The sequence below is a fragment of the Macrobrachium nipponense genome, chromosome 28 (genome assembly GCF_015104395.2).
Source record: "Macrobrachium nipponense isolate FS-2020 chromosome 28, ASM1510439v2, whole genome shotgun sequence".
NCBI classification, from domain to species: domain Eukaryota; kingdom Metazoa; phylum Arthropoda; class Malacostraca; order Decapoda; family Palaemonidae; genus Macrobrachium; species Macrobrachium nipponense.
The window spans coordinates 63610008-63624863 of NC_087217.1; the positions used below are offsets into that span (position 1 = coordinate 63610008).

At 36.3% G+C, this 14856-nt stretch overlaps 1 protein-coding gene and 1 long non-coding RNA gene across 2 annotated transcripts in view; both read left to right on the plus strand.

Annotated features, from left to right (window-relative positions):
* The window catches only part of LOC135201823 (apolipoprotein D-like), a 6308-nt gene extending 2164 nt beyond the window's left edge, over positions 1-4144 (plus strand). The window contains exons 3-5 of the mRNA XM_064231097.1: positions 93-318; positions 1396-1547; positions 3544-4144. Of these exons, the coding sequence (XP_064087167.1) occupies positions 93-318; positions 1396-1547; positions 3544-3714 (549 nt within the window). The 3' untranslated portion in view covers positions 3715-4144. The remainder of the gene's footprint in view (positions 1-92; positions 319-1395; positions 1548-3543) is intronic.
* Positions 4145-7480: 3336 nt separating this feature from the next.
* On the plus strand, positions 7481-12216 carry LOC135201828 (uncharacterized). The gene is made up of 3 exons (XR_010311614.1): positions 7481-7536; positions 10269-10386; positions 11864-12216. It is a non-coding gene; the product is annotated as an uncharacterized LOC135201828 (long non-coding RNA).
* Positions 12217-14856: the final 2640 nt, after the last annotated feature.

Sequence of the window (14856 nt, forward strand, 5' to 3'; positions counted from 1 at the left end):
CTTTCCGTCTTACCCTGGTCTGGGCTAAAAAAGTATACTAGGTTTCCCATTCCATCTGCCAGCGCACTGAAACAAAACAACTTTTTCCCCAGTTCGAAGGCATATGGTACCTTCAGGAGACATTTGACTCCGGCGAGAAGTGCGCCACCTGGAACATCACCAAGGGCACGGAACCCAACACCTGGAAGGTGATCGAGGAGAAGGAGAGCGGCGCCATCAACGCCGTCGGTCTCACCCACTCGGATTTCAACAGCGGCACCATCACCATGAAGAACCCGAGCAAGCCTTCACAGCTGAGAATCTTCTGGCCCATATCCGGTTGGTTCTCAGACTTTTCAGATTTTTTTTTTTTAAGTTGCTTAAATTGGCATTGACATTTATTTTCAGGGAGTGGAGATACGTTGGAAGAGTGGTAAGAAAGACAGTGATTTGAGATGGTTTGGGCATGTGGAAAGAAGGGAGATATATTGGTGGCATGTATAGTACTATTCGAACTGTAGGTGGGCAAGACATAGAAAGGGCTGGACGGAAGAACCTCAATATCCAGAAGCATAAAAAAGTGTTCAGTTTAGAAGCATATGGCGCAGTGTGTGTAGGAAATCCTGATACACTGCTGATGAGCCTTCCGCGTAGATGTGTGTGATGTAGCTGCTGATGAGGAAGTTTCCTGCACAGGGAATCATCCCTGATTCAGCAATAGAAATGTGTATATGACATTTTTCTCAGTAGCTATTCCAATCAGATGCATCGGTTTAATGTAGAAAAACAAAGAGGTTAATTTTATATATATGCATATTATATATATATATATATATATATATATATATATATATATATATATATATATGTGTGTGTGTGTGTGTGTGTGTGTGTGTATGTATTTCTGTACATATATATGTACATATATATACTACATACATATATATATAGTATATATATATATATATATATATATATATATATATATATATATATATTGTTGCCTGAAAGTCTACACAGATTTTAGTATCAAAAGGTAACAGTGATAAAAAAATCTATCATCCCAGCCTTACTTGCATACCAACTAGTTTCCCAAAATCCCTCTGTTTGTGAGGCTGTACTGTGAGACAAAGAAGAATCTTCTTAAAGCTAATAATCACGGCAGGTGAATATAACGAGTGTATGTGTAGGGCGTGCGGTTATGTATGTATGTGTATGTATTAATGGATGCTCAAGCTTCTGAAACGAAAATACAATAACAAGGCACATTAAGATGTTGATCTTACCAAGACAACAGATGTGTATGCAATACAAATGTGAGCCTGAGTAAGCTGTTTATATCATTTTTGCCGTTAGAGTCACTTATATTCATATTTATCTGTATATATTGACTGAGTCACTGATTTATCTTCGCAGCCATTGCTGGAGACGGCGCCCTGACCATCTACAGCACTGATTACGACACTTACGCCGGAGTGTTCGAGTGTCAGAACGTTGGGTTCTTCCATCGTCAGAATGGAATCGTCCTTTCCAGGAAGCCAATCCTGGAGGTTGAACATAGACAGAACGTAAGCTTCTCCTTCTTCTTCTTATTTTAAATATATATGCAATTGTAATAGCCAAAATGCCCTCGTAACTTCTTGAATTCTTTGCATTTTTTTTTTTTTATTTACGCTTGTCACTAAAAATCCTGAATATCCAAGTTCACAGAAATTTGAAGAAATTGTGCTGTCCGGTACCGGGAAACGAACCCAGGTCCCATAATCATATATATATATGTGTGTGTGTATATATATATATATATATATATATATATATATATATATAATATATATATATATATATATATATATATATAAATGGAATATAGAATTTAGGCCAAAGACAAAGTGCTGGGACCTGTGAAGTCATTCAGCGCTGAAAGGGAAAATAGGAGTAAGAAGGTTTGAAAGGTGTAACGGAAAGAAAACCTTGCAATTGGACCATGAATCAATTGTTAGAGAGGGTGGAAGGTCACAATGGGAGACAGAAAATATGTATGGAGGTACAGAATAAAGGAATGAAAGAGGTTTCAGCCAGGGGCCGAAGGGACGCTGCAAAGAACCTTAAGTAATGCCTTATTATACACATATAATATTAATATATATATATATATATATATATATATATATATATATATATACATACACATATGTGTGTGTATATGTATAAATATATATATATATATATATATATATATATATATATATATATATATATATATATATATTAATATAATTTTGCAATAAAATCATGAACGTTGATTGATTGATTGATAGTATTTGCTGGAGTCAAAACGACGAGGTTATTGACACCGAAATCATGAACGTCCTTTTTTTTTTTTTAAAATCTGATCTAAAGCCTTTACTTACAATTCATCAAAATCAACAAGCATATCTTATTCACTTGTTTCTGAGTTTATCCGAACCGGTTTTTTTTTTTCATAGAATATTTCTGGCTGACTGATATGAAATTCGTACGAATCTGGTAATAATGAACGTCGATCATAATCGGTGTAAAAGTGAAGATCCTTTACTTATTACCCTTATTATGCAGTCTGTTTCGTTTTATAATACAAAACACAGAGGACCCAGGGGCAGCGCCCCCCCCCCCCCCCCCCCCCCCGCCCCCCCCCCCCCAACCGTCCCCCAAACCGTCCCACCATATCCGTCATTTAACGTAAAATTTAGGGTATCACAATAACTTCACTACCCTAACCTAAGAGGTATTTTCAACTATCACAGTGAAGCCAAAGATAACATGCATTAGTTTCCTTATATATAACTAAAACATTTACAAATCACCTTAACTGGAAATCAGAAAAGACTTCATAAGCACCACTGAACAAGTAATACAAGCGATAGAATTTGCTGTCGCTAAAAACACGACCAAATGCACAAGTTAAAAAAGAACAGATTGGCAAATTCAAGGATCCTAACATTGTTGCAACAGTAACACCACCTAGCGGACAAACCTAGAAGGAAAACATGCGTCACCGGCTTAAGTGGCAGACGACATTTGGGAATGACTGAAATAAATCGACAGATGGCAGCACATTAGACTAAATGTAACGTTACAGATACCCCTTCATAAATGTGGCGACATGTGTATACATATACATACCTGCGTGTCCATTACGAGTATACTCTTAGACACTTAAATATACACTTGAAACGGAAGTCATAGCAGAAAAAAGGATATTTTCTTTCAAGTAGCGCCCACAGAAATATATAATACATATATACACATAAGAATACATTTGAAACGGAAGTCACAGAAGAAAAAAGATCTATACTTTGACGTCTTGCTCCAAGAAATAGTCCAAATTGTACGGTTTAAGGTTCTGGTTGCAACCGAAATAATATCCTTCTTCCTGCCTTCTCCGTGAACAAAAACACCAGTTGGCGTTTATTTACAAACCTTCTACTGACCTCGAGCTTTTAGTCTTTACCTCTGGATCTTCACTTAAGTCATTTACCTCTGGACATTGACGTAATCTCTTCATTTTCCTATTTTCCCTTCCAGGCTCGCATCCAGACCCCCAGGATTAAGGTGGAGTATTACCAGAGGGTCATGCAAGGTAACTGTCGCTACAAATACAACAACGGCACGAACATAACAGGCACCGGAGACTGGAATATCCCAGTCAGGGGCCAAGACGGCGTTTATTACGTCGATGAACCTGGAAAGCAGTAAACATGAGCTGGAACGTCAGAGACTGGAAATCCCGCTCAGTGAATAGGATGCGAGCAGGACATCATCAGCAGTTCGCGTAATTTAAGGATTGATGATAAAGTTTTAAGATTCTGATGGCTATGATATTGACGTCGGTTTTTTTAAATGTTTGTTTTTTTTAAAGATTAAACTCTGTCATATAAATATTATATATTCCTTTCATATTTTAGATGAATCACTACAACTTTTTGTCGCTCCTTTTCACACAAAGTTTCAAAAAATTTTTTTTCCGGTATTTTGAAAAGGGCATATAATTGACAAGTCATAATTATCATATATCATATTTCGTTTGACGTAATTCATCTTTTCTTTAGCCTGGTCACTTTGTATCTTTAAGTATGGTATATTCTCAACTGTGGATAAATTAAATTAAAGGATGTAGTTAGGGAAAGATTTTTAATCAACCTCAAATAAATTAATATCCAATATTCAAAGACTTCGAAACGAGTTACGCACGCTACCGCAAGTGTGCATATATAGATATATATATCATATATATATATATATATATATATATATATTATATATATAATATATAAAAGTATAAAAAGGCCCATTAAAACCAACTGGTTTAAAGCTAAGGACTATATTTCGGTGGACTGGACTCACACCCTTATCAAGCAGGGTGGAAGTGAGTCCACCGAAATATAGTCCTCAGCTTTAAACCAGTGTTTTAATGGACCGTTTAGACTTGAGACGTATCCTGTTTTAACAGAAGAATCTATATATATATATATATATATATATATATATATATATATATATAATATATATATTACTATACGTATATGTATGATATATATATATATATATATATATATATATATATATATATATATATAAATTCAAGCTACAAATGTCCTTAATATCTAAATTCACTTTACCTCCCAAATGATATATTTTCATATATGTACGAAGGGGAATTTTTTTTTTTTTTTTTAATTGTTTTTTTTTTTTTAACTGATAATAATTTGTCCCCCCATGGGATCGAAACCACCGTCCAAGTTGGACGGGGACGAAATCAGGACAGTCAGTGACGCTATTCAATCAGCCAACAGAGACGCTATAAGTTCATATCGATTCTGACCTTACAAAATCACCCTCGATCTGGGTGCTTTCGTAATTAGAATCGATTCTAATACGAAAGCACCCAGATCGAGGGTGATTTGTAAGGTCAGAATCGATATGAACTTATAGCGTCTCTTTGGGCTGATTGTTGGCTGATGGATAGCGTCACTGACTGTCCTGATTTCGTCCCCGTCCACTTGGACGGTGGTTCGATCCCATGGGGGGACGAAATATTATCAATTAAAAAAATTCCCCTTCCGCGGCACTGCATATATGACAAAATATATGTCATTCAATTGGGAGGTAAAGTGAATTTAGATATTAAAGGACATTTGTAGCATGAATTGATATATAAATGGATCACGGTTCGATGTGATAATTATTATATATATATATTATAGATATATATATATATATATATATATTATATAATATATATATATATATGGGTGTGTGTGTGTGTGTGTAGGAGGCTATTGCATCACCTGAAGACAAGCGAGAGGTCGCATCTTTGTCCAATGACGAACAGTGACTAACAAAGAGGATCGGAAACGCCTTACTTTATAGAATGTAATTGGATTAGACACGAACAGGTTCAGACAAAGCTCGGAGAAATTCTCTTCATTAAAGAAACACTTTTGTTTTCTCTCTCTCTCTTCTCTCTCTCTCTCTCTCTCTCTCTCTCTCTCTCTCTTCTTTATCTAAGTGGAAGCCTGTTTCAAATAAACGCTTTTGGTTCGAGTTATTTTTCTGGTCATTAAAAAAAAATGAATTTAATAGAGAATATTACCTCTCAATAGTCCTGTATGTCGTACGCATTTGCTTTCAAAGCATTACATGAATCAAAGGAAAGATACTCTCTCTCTCTCTCTCTCTCTCTCTCTCTCTCTCTCTCTCTCTCTATCTTCCTCTAATTTAAGGCTCATTTAATGGCTATCTGGCAGTGCCTCGTAAGACTACGTATTGATGAGTAATCCAGGCACACCCCGTATCTTCATTTGCATCCTCTCTTGTCAACGCAAGCACGGGTGCAATATTGCTCAAAACAATCTGCAAATTTATCTTTAATCTCTTGACATCTACTTTTCATTCTATTCTTCGCTCCTTCAAAGAATAATTATAAAGAGAACGCTTATGAATCCTCGGCAAAATCTGGTCTCAAGTCTCCGAAAAATAAAATGAGGAAGAAGTTTCCCCTTCAAACAAACAAACCAAGCCTCCGATCTAAGCTGTTAGTGAAAGAAACCTCATGAGTCTCTATATCAGGCAAAGTAACCTCGCGAGTCTAATATTAATGAACCTTACGATCTACGGGTAGATGAACCGCACAAGCTACACACGAATTAAACCATTGAGCTACATTTATATATTTATAGATATATATATATATATATATATATATATATTATATATATATATACAATTAATATAAAAGATAATATCCAAGTTATAAAAGATTCCATTAAAACACTCTAGCTTAAATCTATATAAGGACTATATTTCGGTGGACCAGCCTCCACCCTGTTTGATAAGTGAGTCCACCGAAATATAGTCCTTACCTTTAAACCAGAGTGTTTAATAGACCAGTGTTTTAATGGGCCTTCTATACTCGAGATATATATATATATATATATATATATATATATATATATATATATATATATGTGTGTGTGTGTGTGTGCGTGGACAATACAAGCCTCACGCAAATGTGGTTTACGACCTATGCAACACGAACTTACGAGCTCCATACCTCCATAGCAAAAGAACCCAGATTGTTTGTTTGTTTGTTTGTATGGTGCTTTTACGTTGCATGGAACCAGTGGTTGTTATTCAGCAACGGGACCAACGGCTTTACGTGGCTTCCGAACCACGTCGAGAGTGAACTTTTATCACCAGAAATACACATCTCTCACTCCTCAATGGAATGGCCGAGAATCGAACTCGCGACCACCGAGGTGGGACGCTAATACCATACCAACCACGCCGCTGAGGCGCGTTAAAATAACCCAGAGAACTTGAGATTGACAAGACGAACCGTATAGAACGTGTCCCGGTGGGAAACAGAGCTTCGTTATCCCACAAATGCACCAGAAAGGCTTCATGATGCAAAAAAGCTTCCTGCGCATCGCTCTAATGAACGATCCACAGACGCTTCGCTTGGGATGTGCAGTGTAGCTCTCCATTCCTCAAGCTATATTATTATAATTAGATAATGAAGGTGTGATTATCTACTGCGTATTTGTTTCTTCGCCTGAACAAATGGCACTTGGGTTTGGTTAGCGCTGCCATCAGCCACAGTCTACCTACTACCAGGTGTATAATTCACTCCTTAGATGAAGAAAGGATCATTGGACTTTAAGGGAAGATAAGCAAGGTTTGTACCAAGCAGTACATACATTCATACATACTTACATATACTACAGATATATAATAGCATATATATATATATATATATATATATATATATATATATATATATATATATACGAAGAAATATATACTAAATACAAAAGCAATTACTGTATTAAACTCAAAGAAACAGGCAAACAAAAAACGAAGAAAATACAAACCAAAATGTCGTTGACACTCCGCACGATAGAGGGCAATTGGTGACGTCACAAGACGCTACCTTATAAAGACGAGTGTCACTTGTGCCCACTTAGTTATACTACAGCGCTTGGCGTTCGTCACGTCGAAGGAACTCGGGAGAATGGTGTAAGTCTCGCGAGGACGATTACCAATCTTTGTTGGGCATCAGCAGAACTTTCGTTCCGTTGTAACGGCGAAGGCATCTTAATTGGTGTTGTTAATATCCATTTAGCAAAAGGGGATTGCTCACGAGTGCGTAGTGTTTAATTCGGTGGGTTATGCTTAGCTAAATTCATTAAGGAAGTGGTGCGACGCGGGCACTGTAACTAGGCCGAGAGAGAGAGAGAGGTGGAGTGGATATGTGAGCTCTAGAACCCCCTGCCTTCTTCTGTGTTCGAGGAATTCTTTGACACCGTTTCTCAAGCGGGGTTGGTCGTTACATGGCGAAGCAGAGTCGCCTTTCCCCTCTGTGCGTGTTGCGACACCAGTCCACGGAAACCAGTTGATCAGTTAATAAATATCCCATGTATGAACGCATTGCAAGCTCATTGGGCTCATGGGCCGCCGTCATTTCTGAGAATATTGATGTTAGCTGCTGTCATTTCGATAGAAATTGTAAGAGAAAATTCTTTCGCTAAACTTTCTCTCTCTCTCTCTCTCTCTCTCTCTCTCTCTCTCTCTCTCTCTCTCTCTCTCTCTCTCTCTCTCTGTAGGTTCTTGAAGCTTTTAACGATAAGCGGCTGGTCTTTCACCATCTATAGAATGGAGTCTTTTATCGCACAGCCTCGTCTCAATATCTGCAGCATAAACTTCCAGGTACTCTTTTAGGCCTTTTGGCTGTCAAAAAGCTAAATAACTTTTCGTTAGTTTATTATTCGCCTTCTTGTCTGCTTATCTTAATTCTTGATAACCATATCTTCATTTTCATCGTCGTTCACAATATATCTAGTGAAGATGATACATAACTGATGAAAAAATATATGGGTAGGCGCTAATATGTTTTCATTAGCGTACGAAATTGTACGTATTTTTTATTTCAATATCTTTACGATCAATCGGAGACTGGCTTCCGGTCACCGGTTTCATTCCTGCCTTAAGACACATAATCCGTCTCAGATCAGGATCCTTCAAGGAACTAAATAAGGAACATATGCTACTTTCACTTAGGACTCAAAACCAAAGAAATTGGTTATATAGTTCAAAGCAGGCTGCTATTCTCGTCTTTCTGTTGCTGGGAAAAAAATTAATGTAGTTTCAGTATATCCCTTTCGATCAGGAATCAAAATCGAAAATATGGACATAGAATTCAAAGTATTATTCTCGATTCCTGTTGTTGGGAAGTAATTAATGTAGTTTCAACATGCCACTTTCACTCAGGAATCCAAATCGAAGAAATTTGTCATATCATTCAAAGCACTATTCTCGTATTCCTGTTGCTGAAAAAAAATGAAAGTAGTTTCAATAGAATATGTCTTTCCCTCAGGAATCAAAATAAAAAAAAAATGGCTGTAGAATGCAAAGTATTATTCTCGTATTCCTGCTGCTGGGCAAAAATTAATGTAGTTTCAATTTGTCCTGTAACAGAATTCTATTCCCTAGGTAAATGTCCATAAGGCAGATTTTTAATTGGGTTGTCTAGGATTGACTCCCTAGTAGGTTCACATCGAAAATACATATTCGGAATCGAAGTCCATATTTTTGCAACGCCAGATCGAGCAGGTTATCCCGAACCAATCAGGTGTAACAGAAGGGATGGAAATTCAATCGTCCCTTGCAATTCGGTTGGTTGAGTAAAGAGAACAGAGTAACGAGGCGTCTGGTGTGAGGTGGCAAAACCAACCCTTCACACTGGTATTTTCAACTTTCTCCACCTATTATTCTTCTTCTCAGCTCATGACTACAAGGTATGAGGCTGTAAGACCTACCTCTCACAAGAAAGAGGAAGGAGTGAATGACAAAAGACAAAAAGAAAGCGTATGAAAATCAGCTGATTTTTGCTGAGGAATACAAACGCCTAAAAAAAGTATGTCTCGGGTATATATGTTATTCAGAGAGATTATGAGAGATGTTTTAACAGTCATTAACATTAAATGTTGAAGTGGTTGATCCAGTCTTAATTGTAAAGTGGTTCATCCAGTCTGAATTTTAGGTCAGGAGAACAGTGATGTTGTAGACGGTTGCATAAGAATGAAAAAATAAAATTTATAGTGGTCTCCTGCTCTCTTGAATGCCACAAAATGTCAACTAATTCGAAGTCATAACAGCAGTATTTAGGGGAACTACCAGTTAACCAATTAACTACAAGTATTTCAGGTTATATTATGAAATGAGTGCGTGTTTTCCTTACTTTATCAAGAGCAATACCGCTTATACAACTCAGTTTGGCAAAGGTAACACGAAGAGGCGCATTAGAGTCTTCAAAAGTTATTAAATGAAGTTTTTGCAGGGCCAGTTGTTACGTATGCATGTTTTAACTTTAGCATAAAAATATATAAAGATTTACGCCTGCGACCGCAGATTCTGTCATAACTTTTATTTTGAAAAAAAAAAAAAAAAAATCGAAATAAGTTACTGTACGTTACAGATTTCACAAAAATAAGGAAGTTCATTTACGGCTGATCCTATGGCTTGAACTAAAAAATATTTTAGAGCTGCTTCTGATGAAAAGGTATTTTGTTTCGAAAAAAAAAATAATGGAATAAAGGATAGAAGGTTTAACTCTAGACCAATTCATCTGGTGAATCAAAGAGAGGTATACAATAGATCAGCAAATGTTCATATACACATATACTTGTTCGCTTCGTTTTCAAACTGTTGCCATTTCATTTTTTTTTTTTTTTTTTTTTTCGTGTTGACAGTACGTCAGTTTTCGCCGTTGTAGTGTCGTCTCTGCTGATCAGATCAGCACTGTCAGCTGAGACCAGCTGGGGACGATGCCCTGTACCTCCCGCAATGTATGGATTTGAAATGAGTAAGGTGAGGTATTCTGGAATATCTTTTTTGCGTAGTGGCTGATATCTTGCTGAATCAGAATAAGTCTTTATTAGGCTGTGTACTCACACTTACACTCACACACCACACAACACACACAACCACACATATATATATATATATATATTGTATATATCTATATATTATATATATATCTATATATATATATATATATATATATATATATGAATAATTATCACATCACCGTGATTCATATTAAATTATTCGAGCAACAAATGTCCTTTAATATCTAATTTGCTCCACCTCGGAATTAAAATATTTTCATATATGTGAACCGAAGGGGAATTTTTGTTGAAATTATTATCAACGAAAAAAATCCCCCAAAAAATTCGGTTTACGTATATGAAAATATATCAATTCCGAGGTGGAGCGAATTAGATACTAAAGGGACATTTGTAGCTCGAATAATATATACATACATTTACATACACACAAACATATATAGTATATATATATTATATATATATATATATATATAAAATTATATATATATATATATATATATATATATATATATATATATCGCTCATTTGCCATAGGGTTGACTTAACTCAAGTATTGCTATATTTCAGTAGAAACAAATTAAAGTGAAAATTCTCTATACTTTGTCCAGTGATATTAAGATGATTCTTTTATTGAGCGGTTAGTATTCTAATTATAATTAAGAAATTTTTTACCACAATATAGAACAAAGAACGGAATTTCTGCTGGTATCAATAACTCAAAAAACATTTTTGGAGTTGTGTCACTCTGGGCCAAATGAGCGATATATATATATATATGTAGAATATATATATATATTATATCTATATATTAATATATATATATATATATATATATATATATTGGAATGAATTTGTATCAAACACTACTAAGAAATTCAAGAGAATGATCTGGTGCTGGTTGTTAAATAATAATTTTTAGGAGATTTATGGTGACTGTCTTCTCATTACTTTGAGGTTATTTAGTATACGAAAAATTATTAACAGAATTATTGAGAAATTTAAAACCCACGAAAATTTTTGAACCAGTTTACCCGTAATTAAATGTGAAACGTTTTCAAACTGAACTTCGCCTTGTATCCAAAATGTATACTGATACTTCTGGATGAGATCTGAAACCTTATTCCTGTAAGTTTTACGTTGGACGAGTGGATTTCGCGCTTGGCTACTAATCCGGTGGTCCGAAGTATGATTCTCGGCTCGGCCAACGCGGAACCAGAGGAATTTATTTCTGGTGATAGAAATTCATTTCTCGATATAATGTGGTTAGGATCCCACAATAAGCTGTAGGTCCCGTTGCTAGGTAACCAATTGGTTCCTAATTACGTAAAAATATCTAATCCTTCGGGCTATCCCTAGCAGCCCTAGGAGAGCTGTTAATCAGAACAGTGATCTGGCAAAACTAAGATATACGCAACTTTTCTCCGACCACTTGGCAGTTTGAGGGCGTGTGGTACCTGCAGGAGACTTTCGACCCCGGGGAGAGGTGCGCCACCTGGAACGTCACCAAGGGTCGCGAATCGAACACCTGGAAAGTGGTCGAGAGCAAGGAAAGCGGAGCCTGGAGCGCCATGGGCTTCAGGCACGCGGACTTCCACACCGGGACCATCACCATGTTGGACGCCAAGAACCAAGGCGATCTCAGGGTCTTCTGGCCAATATCTGGTCGGTGATATATCGTCAGTTTGTTATGATGTTGAGATAATACTTCAGGATTAGAGTGATATATTGTCAACAATATTGTTGATTGGGAAAAACTCTCTTCTAAGGGGTCCACAATAGTAATAAAATAATGTTAAGAGTTAGTGTTATATCGTCAGTTTGTTATGATGTTGAGATAATACTTCGGGATTAAAGTGATATATTGTCAATAATATTGTTGATTGGGAAAAACTCTCTTCTAAGGGGTCCACAATAGTAATAACAAAATGTTAAGAGTTAGTGATATATCGTCAGTTTGTTATGATGTTGAGATAATACTTCAGGATTAGAGTGATATATTGTCAACAATATTGTTGATTGGGAAAAACTCTCTTCTAAGGGATCCACAATAGTAATAAAAATGTTAAGAGTTAGTATTATATCAACAGTTTGTTATGATGTTGAGATAATACTTCAGGATTAGAGTGATATATTGTCAACAATATTGTTGATTGGGAAAAACTATCTTCTAAGGGGTCCACAATAGTAATAAAAAATGTTAAGAGTTAATATTATATCAACAGTTTGTTAATGATGTTGAGATAAAACTTCGGGATTAAAGTGATATATTGTCAACAATATTGTTGATTTGGAAAAACTATCTTCTAAGGGGTCCACAATAGTAATAAAAATTTTTAAAAGTTAGTGTTATATCATCAGTTTGTTAATGATGTTGAGATAATAATTCGGGATTAGAGTGATATATTGTCAACAATATTGTTGACATGAAAAAACTCTCTCCTAAGGGGTCCACAATAGTGATAAAAAATGTTAAGAGTTAGTATTATATCAACAGTTTGTTAATGATGTTGAGATAATACTTCAGGATTAGAGTGATATATCGTCAACAATATTGTTGACTGGAAAAAACTCTCTTCTAAGGGGTCCACAATAGTAATAAAAAATGTTAAGAGTTAGTATTATATCAACAGTTTGTTATGATGTTGCGATAATACTTCAGGACTAGAGTGATATATTGTCAACAATATTGTTGATTGGGAAAAACTCTCTTCTAAGGGGTCCAAAATAGTAATAAAAAAAAATTAAGAGTTAGTGTCATATCATCAGTTTGTTAGTGATGTTGAGATATATTTTGCCAGAAACTTTCATAACTTCGGGATTAGAGTGATATATTGTCAATGATATCGTTAATTGGGGAAAAACTCTCTATCACGGGAGTATATATAATGTTCTAAGGGGTCCACAATAATAATAACTTTAGAAAATTTTTGTACCCTGCCCTGAAGATAAAACCAGGGAATGGTTCGAAAGCTTAGCAAAGTGTTTTTTAATTATACACGAACTCTTAAATTTTTTTTTTATTATTGTGGACCCCTTAGAACAATATTGTTAATATTATGATATATGGTATTTACCTTCTGTTACTTCTTCCGAATGAACACCGTAATCTTTGGAAGCCTGAATTTCAAGTCGGTGGCCCTTTTGGTGGCCTTGTTCCATATGAATAGGGTTCATCTCCTAATTATAATAATAATAATAATAATCGTAGTAGCCATGATTCCCATGACAAAAGTACTACAGAAGATGGATGCCGGGTACCAACTCAAGAAAAGAGGCAACCAAATCAACCATCTGATGTTCATGGACGACATCAAGCTGTATGGTAAGAGCATCAAGGAAATAGATACCCTAATCCAGACTGTAAGGATTGGTATCTGGGGACATCAGGATGGAGTTTGGGGGGACATAGGAAAAATGCGCCTTAGTCAACATACAAAAACGGCAAAGTAACGAGAACTGAAGGGATAAAGCTACCAGATGGGGAAGCAACATCAAACACATAGATGAGGACAGGATACAAATAACTGGGGAAGGGGGAATGGAAAGGAGGAGATATAAAACACCAAGAGATGAAGGACACGATCAGGAAAGAATATATGCAGAGACTCAAGGCGATACTCAAGTCAAAACTCAACGCCGGAAATATGATAAAAGCCATAAACACATGGGCAGTGCCAGTAATCAGATACAGCGCAGGAATAGTGGAATGGACGAAGGCAGACGAATCCGCAGCATAGATCAGAAAACCAGGAAACAAATGACAATACACAAAGCACTACACCCAAGAGCAAATACGGACAGACTTATACATAACACGAAAGGAAGGAGGGAGAGGACTACTAAGTATAGAGGACTGCGTCAACATTGAAAACAGAGCACTGGGGCAATATCTGAAAACCAGTGAAGACGAGTGGCTAAAGAGTGCATGGAAGAAGGATTAATAAAGTAGACGAAGACCCAGAGGGAAAATACAGAGACAGGAGAAAGACAGAAAGAAAAAAAAGAGGGGGGGACTTGGCACACAACAAACCAATGCACGGACAATACATGAGACAAACTAAAGAACTAGCCAGCGATGACAATTGGCAATGGCTACAGAGGGGAGAGCTAAAGAAGGAAACTGAAGGAATGATAACAGCGGCACAAGATCAGGCCCTAAGAACCAGATATATTCAAAGTACGATAGACGGAAATAACATCTCTCCCATATGTAGGAAGTGCAATACGAAAAATGAAACCATAAAACCACATAGCAAGTGAATGCCCGGCACTTGCACAGAACCAGTACAAAAAGAGGCATGATTCAGTGGCAAAAGCCCTCCACTGGAGCCTGTGCAAGAAACATCAGCTACCTTGCAGTAATAAGTGGTACGAGCACCAACCTGAGGGAGTGATAGAAACGATCAGGCAAAGATCCTATGGGACTATG